The sequence below is a fragment of the Balearica regulorum genome, chromosome 6 (genome assembly GCF_011004875.1).
Source record: "Balearica regulorum gibbericeps isolate bBalReg1 chromosome 6, bBalReg1.pri, whole genome shotgun sequence".
NCBI classification, from domain to species: domain Eukaryota; kingdom Metazoa; phylum Chordata; class Aves; order Gruiformes; family Gruidae; genus Balearica; species Balearica regulorum.
The window spans coordinates 20,558,156-20,574,802 of NC_046189.1; the positions used below are offsets into that span (position 1 = coordinate 20,558,156).

Consider the following 16,647-nt stretch of genomic DNA (forward strand, 5'->3'; position numbering starts at 1 on the left):
ACATCCTGTCCTAAGGCCAGAACCAGGTAATTTCAATTTGAAGCCATAGGCTGGCATGTGGTCCTACAGAACTACTCTTTCTATATGCAGTTTTAAGAAGGTGAATATCTGTCAGGTTCTTCCTCTCACCTACCTCCAACAAGTTTAAGTCTCAATTATAGTATAAATGTTTTTTTAAGTTTATAAATCACCCCAGAAAACCCAAGCATTCAGTTCTCTAAGGTTGAGAAACAAATTACCGTTTCCCTGCAGTATTGCTATGGCAATAGGAACAACGGTGGTGTGTGTGGGTAACAGGTTTGTTCACACTGTTAAGCTACAGGCTGTCAAGGCCATACTGGGGGAGCTCTGTAATCACTTTCACAACACAGGTCAGTGTTACACTGAGAGATGTTTTGCACTTTTGTTACAGGTAAAACAATTTAATTACCGCTGTTATTCATTATGAGGACTCATTTGAGTTACAACCTCACAATCAAAGAGTGATAGCTATTATGCAGAAACTAGTGGAACTACAGAATATTTAAGAACAACAAAATCCCAAACCAAAATGCTATGGTAAACTCTTGACATTGTTTTCAAAGCGTACAAACAGTTTTCCAGCTACATTTGACAACCTGGCTGCCTCACCTCAGTATCATTGTTGAGATTCCACAGGTCAAGCCTGCCCATCCCATCCACACAGGCAAACAAGGCAGGGTGAGTTGGAGACCACATCACATCATAAACATAATCCGAGTTGTCTTCAAAGGAGTAGAGAGGTTTGTTATTCTGAAAAAAGCAAACATAATGTAATACCCAAACTCTGCACTTCAAAATTCTAAAGCTAACAGGTAAAGCAAAATACAGAACTTTGACAGCATTATCAGCAATAACTAAAAAGTGATTCACATTTTGACTTACTTTAAAAAATGCCTCTGCAAAAAGCAGGCAAAAATTAATGCTATTACTAAAGGGATGCTTTCCAAATCATGCAGCGCTTTTTTGCTGGCTGCTACTATAAAGCAGTCAGTAGCAAGCCAATATTGTAAGAGATTGTAAATTTAATGCATTAAGAATCTTGTAAATCAAGCCAATGATAATTCAGTGACATCATTTTGGACTCTAACTGGGAGATTCTAACTCTGCTTCCTCTGCTTTGCATTCCTCAGGGCATCAAACTAACAGAGAAAGGGGTAATTCTGGCAATGGGAATGATAGATACTGTAACTGTGAGTAACTCCCCTCATGGAGCTTAACTGACATCAGTTTTGGTTCTGTCCCTTAGTCCTCCACAAGATTGTAGCAAAACATTTGCTTTATGCATAATATGAAGTAACTGGTTTTACAACATGATTTACATGTGACTACATTGTAATCTTTGATAACATAGGGCAAAAGGATGAACGGAATGGATCAGAAATATACAAATGACGTACAATCTGAAAGCAAAGCTTTATGTTGTTAACTACAGCTTTGTTCATCAGCTACCTTGTCTTTGCAGGACTGCTGCTAGGAACCTAGAGAGCTTCATGTGATTTGACTTCAGTTTACTGAAGTTTCTTAAGTAGCTTACATTATAGCACCACCTTGTGTCAAGGACTATGAAGAAAACCACTGAACTATCTATTTAAGTTACCTTAGTTGTCCAAAGCTTTACTGTCCAGTCAAAAGAAGAGGTGACAAAAAGATGTGAGAAGTCTACAGGTCCAACTGCTGCATGGCAGTTGATACCTGTGATTGGTCCCTGGTGTCCTTCAAACATCTCACTGATTCCAGCTTTGCTGTTTTAGAACATATAACCAAGGTTAATTTATCTGGAAACCACACATCTGCAGACAGAGATAGCACTGAAATGCAATTTAAATACAGCCACAAGAAGATTTTGCTGCTTTGTATGGATGTTACCCTGCTGCCAAAGGCTTCATCACAACAGGATCACAGAAGACCAGGCTTGAATATGGACCTTAACATCTATTTTCTGCTAACCTTAAGTGCCAAAATATACCGCAGGGAGAAGGGCCTCATTCAGCAGGTCCCAGCCCACACATTTAACTACATTGTTCTCCAAGCGACAGCTAAAACTTCCATTCATACAAATAAAAAAATCCAGTCCTCAGGAATGAGCATAAAACTCCCACTGACACTTAAGAGAAGTTGCATGTACTTTACGGACACAGAGTTCAGACATAAAACAGTAACAATATAACCCTAATAGTCTCCTATCAGGAGTGATGAAAAAGAAGGGGGAGAAGAGATGGGAAGGATGTTACACAAAAGTGATACAATTTTGGGTATTTTGGAACCAAAAAGCTGTGTAGCAAGGGTGATGTGTATTTGAGATGAAACCTGGACACTCAATTATATTTAAGAAAGCAATTGATAAGATACAGTCAGACAATTTCAAAATAGATTGAACAGCAGGAGAAAAGCTAGCCAATTTAAGATTGTGCGTGATGTTACTGTACAATTATCTACAGAACTGATACAAAGTTTGGAATGTTCTGCTGCAATTCAAATGAATAAAACCGCAGTGACCTGCACTGCCCTCATCAACACAAACAACTCCTAGTCACTGAAGGCAGCATAGTACCAATTCAATATTCCAACAACTTCTGGTTTTAATGAAGCTCTTATTCAGGAAAAAAAGTGCACACTGGAATTCATATACAGCTATTTTGAACTCCTTCAAGACAAAGGAGTAAAAGTGCAGTATAAATAATTTTAGGAGTGTCAAGCATGCGGGGACTTATCCTTTCACTATTTTTATTTCCTTTGAATAATTAAAGTTTGTATTCACCTGCCATGACGGCATGCAGTGTACACTGAGCCTTCTTCACTGCCTACAACAAAGTTGTTGACATCTCCAACAGGGAAGGACATGCAAGTAACAGCCACAGCCTTGGACTGTTTGTGAACCAGCTCCATGCTATCCTATAGTGAAAATAACAGCAACTTACTTTAAAAAAAAAAAATAAAAAATTGAAATATTAACATCTACAGAGTAATTTAGATTTCCCAATAGTAGGGGGTTTTGTTGTTGTTTTGTATTTTACTTGTACAGAACTGGGCAGGAATAAGAAAGTTATTTCTTGTTAAACTTGTGTTAACACAAGTGCAAGAAAAATATACAAAGGGATCAACAGACAATATTTGATTCCAGGGGTGGGGAAATATTTTATCAAATACTTACTAAGCTACCTTAAGGATAATTCTGTGTGTTGGGAAAATGTTTATTAATGCTTTTTAGATTCATTAAGTTTTTACAAAATATTAATCTGGAATAGATACTACATATAGCAAAAGTTATCTTACCTGCGGTTGGGAAAGCATGTCCAGACTCCAAGAGCATATTTTCCCGTCAGTTGAGATACTAATCAAATTATGAGCATTCTGGGTCCCAACAACATTTACACAGTACACTGGGTGCTAAGAAATGTAAAATACTATCAGAAAAAGGAATTTCCAAGTACGAACCAGTTCTATTATAATTAATATACAGTAAAATACACAACTTCACCATTTAACAAAGCATAAAAGATTGATTACAGTACAGTACAAAGAATACTCCCCCATAAAACTGGTACTTGTTTTTATGACACTGATTTTTATGACTAGCCCAGTTCTTCAGTGATAGCATTGGCAAAATATGGATATAAACATTTAAGCATTATCAATCAAGTGTGTTGGACAGAGTTTCCTAGAGGTTAAATACATCTCAACAGGGAACAGTCCTTGAAGATATTTCACCCCCTACCGTGTGAGCAGCAGCCGAAAGTGGAGTTCTCTGCACTGGGGTTCTCTTATTGCTGCGATTATCCCATAGCACTATCTGGCCTGAGTATGTGCCACCAACCACCAGATTGGGATGAAATTTTGCAAATGTAGCTGACATCACCGCTGACTGAAAAGAACAAAACCAAACACGACACAATACACAAAAAACTATCCTTCAACGATGCTGTCTAAAACTAAAGAAAATGAGACCAAATATCAGAGTAACTTCTTTGCCTAGATTTATTTGATACACTATTTCACTGTCCAATTACTTAAGGATTCACAAAGCCTTTGTGAACTCCCAACACTTTTAGTTTTAATTTGCATTCATAAAATGAAGTTTTCGTCCTTGCTTCTTTCATATGTATACATTTGTATTCCTCCTAGCACAGCCTGTTAGCAAGGGAAGGCCCAGTAATGCACAGGATTTTAATAATGTTTTGCCACATTCTGTGGTCATTTTCTTAGAGAACATACAAATCCTCTTTGATACAATAAAGTTACTTTTGCAATCGGGGCTTTGACTACTAGTATTCTGACACTACAAGATTAAATTCTAATTCAACTATGCAATTTTTCAGAATTATGGCATTTTGAAAATGAAGTGGCTATCCCGGGCTTGGCATAATGGCAGAGATTTGCATACCTTAGCTTTCAGAAAACTACTACAAAACCTCCATCTTCCTTTTTCTTGATGCATATGTTTCTAGTTTTCATCCTTGCTCCATCTCCTCAGGCCATCTTCATTTTATTCAGTAAACTAAGCTCTAGTAGTATACAATCTCACTCAATCCCCTTACATACAAATCTTCTTCGTGGTTCAACCATTACACAAGAAGGTTGTTTGGTTTTTAAATAAATTAAAATAAGAAAAATCAGTTCTCAAACAAGACTGAATTCTGAATGACGTCAGAAATTCTGAAACAGAATAATGTTTCTAAACTGAAATCTCTAGCTATCAACATCTGTTTGCAAATACATATTGTTAAAGTGAATGCCAGCCCAATGAAATCATTATGTTGACAAGTATAAGGAAGGTACTTGTCCAAGTTCATCAACATAAAATCTTTAGCCTCCTGAGACAGAATCATACCTGGCAGTGAAAGACATACTCTGGGGTAGTTTTCTTGTACTTCATATTCCATACAAGGGCCACTCCATCAGGCTCATGAGGTGCATCCTCATTGTTGTTGTAAGAGGCTACAAGTAATTCTGGGTACTGTAAAATAAGTGAAAAACACTCAAAGTTAGCAAGTTGACTAGCTAATGGTCCAGACAATCCTAGAATCTTTGTTCTTTCTCCAAAATAGGGTTAACACCAAAAAAGAAAATCTACCTTACATTTATACATAAATGAGTTGTCAGTTAAAACTGTAATTGTTTCAAATTTAGCTCATAAAACAGCATTAACGTACACATTAGTCTTATTCTTTCATCATAACTTGCTTTTAAATGTAAACCCCAGTACTTTTAAGTGAGCTTTTATTAGTGAAATTAACAGTTGCCTCCATAAAGTAGTCCATAAACCAGAAACAAATATGCTAAAGACTGAATGTCACAATACAAACCTTTTGCTACTTTTCACAAAAGATTAACAGTTCCATTTACTTTTTGCAAACTATGGAGCATGTAAGGAACACATAAAGAAACACAGCCTGTATCAACTGTACTTATAGAAGAGTCAAGCGCATAGAACTAGAAGAATTTACAAAGATAACTATGTAATGTAAGCATTATTTTTTACCTGAGATGACCAGTCCAAACAACTGACAACACGATGTTTTGACCAACGTTCATCAAAAAACTGCCTATTTAAGGACAGTTTTGCTCCTGCTTGAATCTCTCTATAAAGACAATTAGGAGATATTAATCTTACATCGCTTTTTCAGTTACAAATACTGCACGTTCCCAGTAAAGTATTCAACATTCATGTTACCCTTCTTTGTCTTCTAAGTCTCTTCCACTGTAGTCAAAGAAAATGTTGATTTGCTCCGAAAGGGCTCTTTCGACAATCCTTGTGGAGTGGTCGAAGAAACTTAAAAATTCTTCAGAATGCAAAATTTGTTGTTTTTCCTCTTCTGTAAGTTCATGAGGGGCAGCTGGAAAAGAATTATACATACATTGTCTGAACTGCATACTTTCACCAATTCTTTCCAAGAAAGATAAAGAAAGTATTTATCATAATGTTGGAAAATTTGTTTCCTAACATCCATAGATTTTAAATAATTTTTCCATTTTCTATTTTGCTAGCTGATTGTTAAAATTTAAATCCAATTAATTTCAACTTAATGAAGAGAAAATAAGTTAAAAATTTATCAATGCTTTTCTTTACAGCACTCTCAGAATGTCTTGAGGTGAACTGTACCTTCTTCCTCTTCCTCTTTTTTTAATGTTTTTTCTTCTTCAGGTTCAACTAACGGTTTTGGTGCAACCACATCATCTTCATCTTCCTCATCTAAGGAGAAACATTATGGTGAGACTGTCAATGTTTTTAGAGAGGAACAGTAACATTCCATATAAATCTCAAATAAGCTGATGTAAAATGGTATCATTTAGCTTAAAATGGTTATATTTGTAAAATGTAGTCTCCAGGATAACATTATCTCAAACCAAAAGATCGCTGGAACACTGTCTACACCTGGATTTTAGTTGCACTAAATTATGTAGCTGTATAAACTGAAATAAGACACCTAAGAAATTGTAAAGAATCCAAAGTGGAAATCTCTCTTACAAGCATTTATGATTCCCCACAAAACCATGTGGTGGATGCATGTTCTGTATAACATACTGACACGTTAATGCTGCAGAATAAAGAAAAATCAAATGTCTAAAATAGTCTACAGAGCAGCTGCTTACTTGTGATCTGAAACCATCAGAGTCTAATGGGTCTTCACATGGCATGAAGATGGCTTACATTAGCTTTCAGGTTGCTATTCTGAGAGGCAAATTTTGCTAAAGATAATAGCAGGGATATTACATTTTTTCTGTCATTCTAAATGCAAGTCTCATTATCTGTATCATGTTTGGCAATGAGAACTTTGCAGCAAAATGTGTTTTCCCTAATTGCAATGAATAACATAAAATGTTAATGTTCGGGAATACTGACAAGGTTTACAGCACTTTCTCCATTTTTACAGTATTCAAAGAATAAAATGTAGACCAGAAAATAACTTTAAATTACTTAGTGTTGTGGAATATGCATTTCCTGGCTTTTCTTCATCCACTTTCTAGAACAAGCTTCTGAAAAGACTATTTTTATTGGTTAAACAGCTATGTCATCTGTCTATAAGGGAATGGCAGCAGGAGGCTGCTGCATGCCTCATCACAAGTAATGAGACAGTATTCAACAGGGACTAGGCTTGTTTGCTGCAGCCATCTCCCTGACCCATGTTCAAAGTTATCTGACAAAAAAAAAAAAAAAAAAGTAAAAAAAAAATAATAATCCACATGCACACACACACACAAAAAAGCGTGGTCAAGGGATGGGAACCAGCTGCCAAGCCATGGTCCCAGCAGCCAGGCCAGCTGACTAGATAGCAGCAACCAGATGGTACTGCTAGGATTGTCTCTCTGCTATGAGGTGGCAATGGGATGGCACAACATTTTTCTGCCTGACTGCTTCCAATCATGTCTTTCCCCAATGGCAAGCCTGTGCAATTACCAGCACTCCAGGAGGTCTACAGACAAGCCTTTACCCTGCAAACAAAATACAGCTTCTAGGCCATACCAGCTGCCAAACCACACACATAGTGATAGGTTTAAAGAGGTCTGAAAATCTTTCTAACTCCATAGTATAGGCAATAAAAATATAACTGTACCTGCAGGAAAGAAAGCTTTAAATGACACTGTATAATGCACACAATAATACAAACTCCAACTTAATCAAAATGATAATGACGTATGCCAATCCTACATTACTTGAAATTGAGCGATTTTTACGTTCTGACAAGTTTACAGAACTAGGATAAATGGCATGAATGATTTCAATATATGCTCATACTTTTGAACCAAATGGTGAAGGTTAAAATCTTTCCTTTCAAGGGCCTCAATCAGCCACAAAGGAAAACAGTAATCACTGTCTTTTCAGCCAGCCCAACCGCATTTGTCAGCCCTTTCTCTGTCAATGCAGCCAGAGCAATCAACCTGCCAAACATTCAGAATGGAAAAACAATCTGAAAATACAGGGTATAATGCACCTGCCAGTGAAAATGGCCATTTCAAGAAAAGCTAGTGATCTCAGTGACCCTGCTGGGGAGGCGGTGGTGCAAAGGGGAAAGAACGCGTAAAAGAATTCTTAGTGATCTCCACTCTCTTGCACATTGACACTTCCTTACAAAGCATGCCAATTACAGCTTTTGTGCTACTTAAAAAAAATGAAAGCTTTTTTGGGCAAAATAATCACGCAGAGAAACAGAAAGACACTGCTCCTTTTTAGATGGATTCGCATGTACAGCGGACTAGTAATCTAAAAAACTGTGTAACTTGTAGCAATTCTAAAGAATGGAATTCTTAATGTCAAATCACTATAGATGTGAACACCGATTAATTAAAAATGTAATACGAGTTAACACACATGATTTTGGGAACAACAAATACAGGACCACATATTCACATTACAGCCACTTGAATAAAAATCCCTCTCTTGATCACCCTGCCAATCAATCTTGAAGATTTAAATGCCGTCAAATTCAGAAATTTGGTTTTGGGTCACCCTAGATACATTATTCTAGCTTTGAAAGTCCCAAATTAGAAATTTCAGCCCAACCCCCCATTAGTCATACTACACTGATTCTAAGTACCATTTTCAGTGACAGGAGTCAAATTCTTGTCAAATGCAGATGGTCAACCCCTTAGTGCTAAGTGACCTTCTAATCTGCATATTTTATTCAAAAGATCATATAGTTGATTGCTCCTGCCTTTTAATGTTTGAAACATAAATGGCATATATTATACAGAGATCTAAATTCCTTCATAGTACTTTCACTGCATACAGCCAGCTGATATTACTGCATTTAAATGCAGGATACAGCACTTATTTTAATATTCTCAAAGTATCAGACTTGAAATTGAACATGTCATCTCACTGTGATTTATCTGTAACTACATAAGTCTAAAACCTTCTCTCTAAAAAAGAAAAGTCATATGCAAACTTTCTCATTAAGGGATCTGGAGGGAAAAAAATACCCAACAAAAACCAAATAACACAAACCACCCCCACCCCCCACATACACAAGTTTTTGACTTCATTATCCAAAACTACAGTGCTTTCTCACAGAAGTTTACAATCAAAAAAGGCAGCATGAAGCTTTTAGACAACAAAAGAGGTAAGAAATTTTTGTTTTAATTACTTCTCCTGCCTCTCCTTTATGTTAAATTTATTAACTAACAGGCCAGGGGCTGTTATTTGCAAGGAATTGACGTAACAATATTTTATTACCCAGCAAACACTGAAAGATTGGACATACTATTTCTGAAAAAGTATTTCTAGCAAGTCAGGAACCCATGATACAGTGGTGTACTGCATTTATTTCAAGTCAGCTACATGAATTTGGAAACCTTAAAGGCATTGTCTAATTTCATCCTCATTCATTACTGACTGTACCTACTGGCATTTTATGCCACTTCATTGTCAGCATACCAAATACAATCTCACAATTAAAAAAGGCTGCTAAGACTTAGTCACAGGGCTATGAAGACAGGAAATGGGATTCTATGTCACATCAACATTTTGATGAATATTCATTGTAATATGCTAAGGGATTAACTACATGTTATTTCTGATAGGGGCACAGGGGATCTAAGGTTACAAACGGAACAGTAAAGATTGCATAAAAATAACAGCTACTTTAATAGCAACAAACTTCTTGTCAATGAATGCTAAAAACAGGTTTAATGAACCACTGAATTTTTACTTTGAGTTAACATCAAAATTGTGATGTATTTTGGCAAGACAGAAAAGAAAAAAGTGCTGTACATTAGGCTGCACCTAGCAATAACACTATAGAGTGAAGTTCCAGTTGTCTGAGTAATCTGTTGCTGCAGAGTAGGTTAATCAAAGTTAAATCATCTGTGAAATGGGTGGCTTTTGTTAAACCGAATGTCTTCGCATCAAGTTTTCCCATCTATATTTCACTGTACACTTAGGGCATGCACAGGATAACACATGAACATAAGCGTCCATATTTTTTAAAAAGTAAAAATACTACATTCACTGTAACAGCATCCAAGAAGCCAATCCTATACACCAACTTGTTATTACTCTGCTTAAGTCAGAATTAAAAGGACAATAATGCTTAATATTTTCATTCTGTGTCTTGGAGACTTTAACAGACAATAATTCCTCAAAGACTGGAGCTAATGCAATAATACTGTCTGCAGTTAGTTGTGATTGCACATGCACAATATTGTACAGCAGCACTAAATAACAAGTATACCATTAGCCCAGGAGAAGCCTTAATTGTAACAGCTGAGGAGAATCTTATTTCCCCTATATGCCTATCTTTCTTTGGATCAACTACTTCACGGACTCACAACAAATCTTTATTGAGTGTACTGGTGACAAATTTCTTCCCATGGGAATTTGAACAAGACGTTAGCAAATCACAAAGGAAGAGATCAAACAGAGAACAGTGTAGCAAAAAGTACAGATAAGACAAAAAGCTTAGCATCAATGATTACAGTACTCTGCATGGTGGCCAACGTGGAACCTGCAGAACATTAAGACATATACCACAGTTCACATCTGAATTGTATCCCTGTTTCTGAAACTGCTTGTGCTGCCTGATAGGAAGAAATGAGCGTATGAAGGGAACACAATTTCAAATGTATTTTCAGAGAGTAGATGTGAAAATTTGCTGCCTGATAGAGCATGCCAAATAGAGGCTAAATAACAGACCTAATAACCAGTTGACCACACTAACTAAAGAACACATCCTCCAAAATTGGACAATGAGGGAAGCAGGGAGCAGTGTTATACACAGCATCATAGGAAGTGAGAACTGGATTTAGATAGCAGAAAAGGGGATGGCAGAACAAGGATGCTAGGGAATGGAGCAGCCTAAACACAGGATGTTCATGTTATGATGGTGACAAAAGTTAAAGTGTAGTAACGGCATAGATGCTTAAGCTTATTAATTATGAAAAAAGGGAGGACAGCAGCGAGTATGGCACAACACTTATCAATCATAGAATGGTTTGGGTTGGAAGGGACCTCAAAGATCATCTAGTTCCAACCCTCCACTAAACCACGTTGCCCAAAGCCTCATCCAACCTGGTCTTAAACACTTCCAGGGATGGGGCCTCCACAACCTCTCTGGGCAACCTGTTCCAGTGCCTCACCACTCTTAACAGTACAGAATTTCTTTCTAACATCTAATCTAAATCAACCCTCCCTCAGCTTAAAGCCAAAGTAAGTTGATTTGGTCCCTAAATGAAAGTCATCATTACTGTATCACAGAATGACAAAATCCCCAAAATCAGGAACAGGATGTACCAAGAGAACAAGAAAAAAAAAAAAAAAAAAAAAGGGGGTGTGTGTATTTTCTCTGCTATATATCCTCAGAATAGTGAGCCATTTGATCATTTAATTTCATTTCTTTTACATAATAAATACAGCTGCTACAGAAATAGTAGAGTTAGAAGACTAAGCCTATTGAAAATGGTGGAGAAAAAAAAAGTGTGAAAAAAAAAATAAACGAAGTACTGAAGACAGACACATGTCAGTATTTTCATCAAAGCAAGAAGTTTGAGAGCATCAAGACCACCACCCCGACACCATTTCTTACTGTGTTTCTCTTTTTCTATATCCTTAGTCACTCACTTGTATTCATGGCACCTTGAGGAAAGAGCGGCTGTGGGTTGCACCCATTATATGAAAAGCCCATAAAACACGTATTGCAGATTTACCTTCCAACTCTACTTTGGATGTGGGCACCTTCCTATAAGAACTGTGCAATGCATTTATTAACTTCCCTTAATGGGGAAATTTAATATTCCGTACTGTTCAGAATACAGCGAATGACTTCCTGTGGCAAAATACTTAGTGCTCTAAAGATGACTCAATGTCTAATCACAGAGTGAAACTGATTTCTAGGAGAGATCCTGATTTTATTGTTTTACAATATTATAAAAAGAATCAATCTTATTAAGACAGGCAGTTTCTCAAATACTTTGTGGTCAGAATAAATCAACATATTAGTACTGCAATAAAATAATGGAAGTTGTGAGAACTGCTAGCACACTAAATGCCTCCACCTCCTAAGGAAACTGTCTCATTCCAAATTTAAGAGCTGGGCATTGTATAAGAGAAAGACAAGGCTATCTACTATTTTGGATACAACAGTTCAAAGGCGTGGAGAAATGTGGAAAAGTCCTAATTCCAGCACTGATAATTTTTGTCTTAGCATAAAGTGACTATAGTGCCACTAGCACTGAGGTCACATTCTAGCTCTACCATCTAGGACTGCATGCACGCTGGTTGTTCTTTCATTACAAATGGAAAGGATCACTGGCTCAAAACTGCTCGGCTTCAGCTGAGAAGCGTCCTGTCTTAAAGATAGTGGGGGGAGTTACTTCATTCTTGAATATTGTCTATGATGGTGGAACATGCCTGCACTATACAGAAGCATGAACATATAAACTTATAAGTATGGAATTTTCCTGCTTTGGATGTCTCAGTTACTGAATGCAGTCTTTTCTATCAACTTCTGAGATGAGTGACCTTTACATTTTAAAGCCAGAACTATTCAGGTGAAAGGTACTCATTTAAATTTAACTGTTTGTTACACTGAATCCAAAGTAGGCATCTCCAAAGGTCAACCTAAAATTGAGGATATGAAGCCTCCTCTATGTAACTGTCATTTCGTTTTGCATTGCCATCAACATTTCCATGGCAATTCAGAACTGGTTTAGTTTAAGAGTAGTTTTCTCCTACTTCCTAACTGTCGCACCAGACAGATTAGGTGTAGCTTGAATGCTTCCCAGTTTAGGTTACAATACAACTACATAACCATTGTGGCACGCAGAAGTGGAACAAAGAGGACTGGGTTGGTTTTTTTTTTTTTTAGTTTGAGGGGGTGACATTCGTTGTTCTTTTCTTTCTTTTTTCCTTAAAATCAGTGTTAGCATAATTCAACCTACAGCACATGTAGACCTAAACCTGCAGAATGACTGCACAGCATATCTAATAAAACTGCTTCTATTTTCCTTTGTTCAAAAGCATAGCTCCAACAGCATTTTAAAATTTCAAGATATGATAATTGAGACAGGTACAGTCCACTTCATTTTATAAGAAAGCGTGAACACTGGATCTAACCTAGCTGACATGCAACTTGTTGCTGTACAAGAGAGCTACTGAAGATTAGTTGTATGTGTAAATTCAGTTGCAAGCTCAACTTTCACATGTACTTTGTAAGATTATCTTTAATTTACAGTATATTCACTAAAATAAAAAAAAAAACTCAGATTGTGAGAAGAAATAAGAATCAATGAGATTTTAATTAGTGCATCTAACTGCACTCTGAAAATTCAGCATATTGCTTTTGTCAATTGTTTTAAAGACTTCAAAATTTTCTTCCCATAACCGAAATCTCTCACCTAGGGACTCCTTTTCTTGGAGGCTGTGTGATTTTTTTTTTTTTAAACCCATGTCCTATTTCAGATGTCATTATAAATTGTAAATAGAGAGCTTATTTATGAATGTATTTAGGCAGTCTCAAAACAGACCTTAAAAAGATCCTCAACACTGAAATGATGAAAAAGCATCCGTAAGTGACTTTTGTGAAGTATACATGCATAAAATAATGATGATGACCCTCAAGAAAACAGTATTATTTTTAAGATGCAATGGATCAGAAGACAACATCTGTAATGAGAGAGCTTTCTGGTAAAGGCAGTAATACAGATGACCCACATTTCCAGCTCCACTACAGTAAACCTCAACTACAGCCTATCCACTGAATGTGAGACTAAGATCATACAATCCCAGACAATTTCCACTGACAGCAGGCAGAAGTAAAACTCTTCAAGCACAGAAGCTATGAACTAAGTCTTCAGATTCCATGAACCTGACAGAGGGGAGGAAAAAATCCCTGAGAGATTAGAGAAAGGAAAAAGTAGGGGGCATGGGAGAAATGAAAGCAGGAAAACCCAAAACGCCTATCTGTGCAGGCATACAGATAAAACAAAGAATGGAAAAGAAATGTAGTCAGAGAAAAAAAAAGCATATCCTCTGTTGTTCTGGCTCACTGAATAATGAAGTTTGAAAGATCTGTTTGGTGTTCTGAAGACACACTGATCGCTTATACTGAATACCCAGACAGAAGAAGGGAAGAAACTTCTTAACACAGAGTACTGTTGCAATTTCTTCCTTTCTTTCCCCTCCCCTTTCCTCCCCACTTCAACTCATTGACAGTGGCATTTGCATCTCGTTAAACTTGCCAAAGTGACTTCAAGACACACTCCAGACAAGAGCAGCATATTGATGTAGACTGGAGCAACAACAACAATTCTGCATCACTTTATTACAGATTACACTCTTTATTATCTGTATTACGCTTTCAGGTAAATTATGCAGTTTCTGGAAACACCAGCGTAAGATTTCAGTTGAGTATTCTCTTCAGGTTTTAAAAAGTGCTTTTATCTCCTTGCATAAACACCCAAAACTCCACATACTAATGAGCAGGAAAATGCAAAATTATGAATGTAGAAATAGGTCCTAAAAATCACTAGCAAAGACACAAAGTCAGTCATAATAAACTAAGAGATTTTTGTTGTGAAACTACATACAAACTAGGTCAATACAAACTAGGTCAAGATTAGTATTTTCATTTGCAGCTAAATTCAAGTGTTTCAACATTGAAAAGCAAGTTTATTAGCCAACTATCTATGTTTTCTTCAGAAAACTTTCTTTTCTGAAAAGCAAAGAAGTCATGACTAAAAGAAAGCATATGTTCAATTGCTGAGAACAGAAACTGCACGGGTTAATAAAAAAATTAGTTCCTTCTTTTAAAACTCAATGTATAAGCTCCATGTATAAAAAATTCAAATTCTTAAAAAGTTGGGTGGTTTAACTGCTAAGTTTGTTGTACGGATACACAACCTTCAAGTAAGTTGTGTGTGTATTCTTAAGTGTCATAAATGCAAGATATATTCCACTTTTATTTATCAGTTGTCAGCTAATTAAGCAACTCAGGAACATTTAAAAGGAGTGACAAAATACCATGTATTAGTAGTAAGAATAATGTTAAACAAGATGCAGAATGACAGTAACACTCTTAAGGAAGACCTATATGAATTTAATAATAGAATTTATATCAATTACCTCACAGATCAACCTTTATTCTACCTTATTAAGTTTCAAGATCACAAGTGTTAGTTCTAATTCAGTCATCGTTATTATAATAAAAAAAAGAAAAATAACTTAGGTAGTAAGAAGTTAACCATTCACCTTCCTTTGGCTGAGTCATAACAGGTGTTTGCGTCTCCTTTGTATATGTAACAATTTCTCGAGGAGGAAAGTCAACTTGTGTAATTTTGGCCATTCCAAGTTTAACAGGTCCACGTCTAAATAAAATTAATAGAGAAATCAGAAAAAATATTTAACTTTATGAATTACTTCACATTTTGCCTAGAATAATACCCAAGTCATCATGTCACAGCACTGCTTAGTCAAGCTTAAATCCAGCGGAAACTTAACTCTGAAGAAGTCACACGATTATGGCTAATATTTTATCATCATTGTTATTTAAAATCAGCAGCTATTTATACATCTGCAATAAAAAGAAAGGTGCAAATAGATATATTTGGATTATAGGATATAAAGTTTTGCTCTTTGTGGTTGACTAGGGTACTGCTACATATATGACATATCCTTATTTTCAGTGGAACAGATCTGCTCACGAGTCATCTTTGTACAACAACGGTTCTAGGATTTTAAAGCTTAAAAAAACCCCAGCTTAGTTATTCTGAATGAAAAAAGCATTTCCTAGTCCTTTTAACTTTGCTGCCCTTTTTTGTCTACCTCTAAGATATTATTTAGAATGCAGAACTCTAAGTCTCATCTGAAACTTGCACACTGACAAGTGATTCATCCAGAATACATTACTCCAGAATACAATACAGAAAACCTCTGAGCTTTCTGACTTTAGCTTATGGAAGATCCCATAAATGCAGATATAGCTAGGATCAAACTGCAATGCATAATGCACTTCCAAAACCCACACAACATTAATTCAGTCATTGTCACTTCCTCAAAAGCTAATTTCAGTACGTATTGTAGTGATACTGCAATGATCCAACAATAATTTACCTATATCAAATCTAGTTTCTTATTATCCACCTCTGAAAGATAAAAGCAAAAGAGTAACTGCTTTTGAAAAGTTTTGGTGGGTAGAATCATATTTCTTATAGCACGATATGGATTTTAGTAAGTGCTTATAATATACAGCTTTTATAAACATATATTTATAAGAAAAGATGGGAGCCACTGCTATTCTAATCTCTTTATTTTAAAGTTTACATTTTGCCAAAGAAAGACTCAAAGAAAAACATGAGTAAGTTTTATTATTAGAAATAAGCATCTTATGTATATTAAATAATATAAAAATTTCCCATTGCAAGCAAACTGCACTAGGTCTAGGGATAGTGAATTTCTGTTACTTACAGAACAGTCTCTTAACAACAACTTGAAGTCTTAAAGAAAAAATAAGCTCTTATTATCCATTAAGTACATGAAAGAGGGAATATAAGAAATCTATGCAATACCCCAAATCGGAATCAGAGTGGAGCTGAAGAACTGATGGATCAGTATCCCAATGCAGCGTCCTGATACCCCAGGTTGAACAATCATGCAGCATTAGCAAAAAAGGCCAGAGATTAGTGAAGCAAATACAC

The 16,647-nt window shown here is 36.1% G+C and overlaps 1 protein-coding gene across 8 annotated transcripts in view; it reads right to left on the bottom strand.

Annotated features, from left to right (window-relative positions):
* The window catches only part of DYNC1I2 (dynein cytoplasmic 1 intermediate chain 2), a 33,144-nt gene that overhangs the window by 4,430 nt on the left and 12,067 nt on the right, over nucleotides 1-16,647 (bottom strand). For 4 of the 8 annotated variants that reach the window (XM_075756667.1, XM_075756666.1, XM_075756668.1 and 1 more), the window contains exons 5-15: nucleotides 16,519-16,578; nucleotides 15,203-15,318; nucleotides 6,122-6,211; nucleotides 5,693-5,855; nucleotides 5,501-5,600; nucleotides 4,850-4,975; nucleotides 3,737-3,883; nucleotides 3,295-3,408; nucleotides 2,780-2,913; nucleotides 1,619-1,763; nucleotides 631-771 (exon numbers count right to left, since the gene is read on the bottom strand). In XM_075756667.1, coding sequence (XP_075612782.1) covers nucleotides 631-771; nucleotides 1,619-1,763; nucleotides 2,780-2,913; nucleotides 3,295-3,408; nucleotides 3,737-3,883; nucleotides 4,850-4,975; nucleotides 5,501-5,600; nucleotides 5,693-5,855; nucleotides 6,122-6,211; nucleotides 15,203-15,318; nucleotides 16,519-16,578 — 1,336 coding nt within the window. The remainder of the gene's footprint in view (nucleotides 1-630; nucleotides 772-1,618; nucleotides 1,764-2,779; nucleotides 2,914-3,294; nucleotides 3,409-3,736; nucleotides 3,884-4,849; nucleotides 4,976-5,500; nucleotides 5,601-5,692; nucleotides 5,856-6,121; nucleotides 6,212-15,202; nucleotides 15,319-16,518; nucleotides 16,579-16,647) is intronic. The other 4 variants (XM_075756670.1, XM_075756671.1, XM_075756673.1 and 1 more) reach the window with 1 other exon arrangement.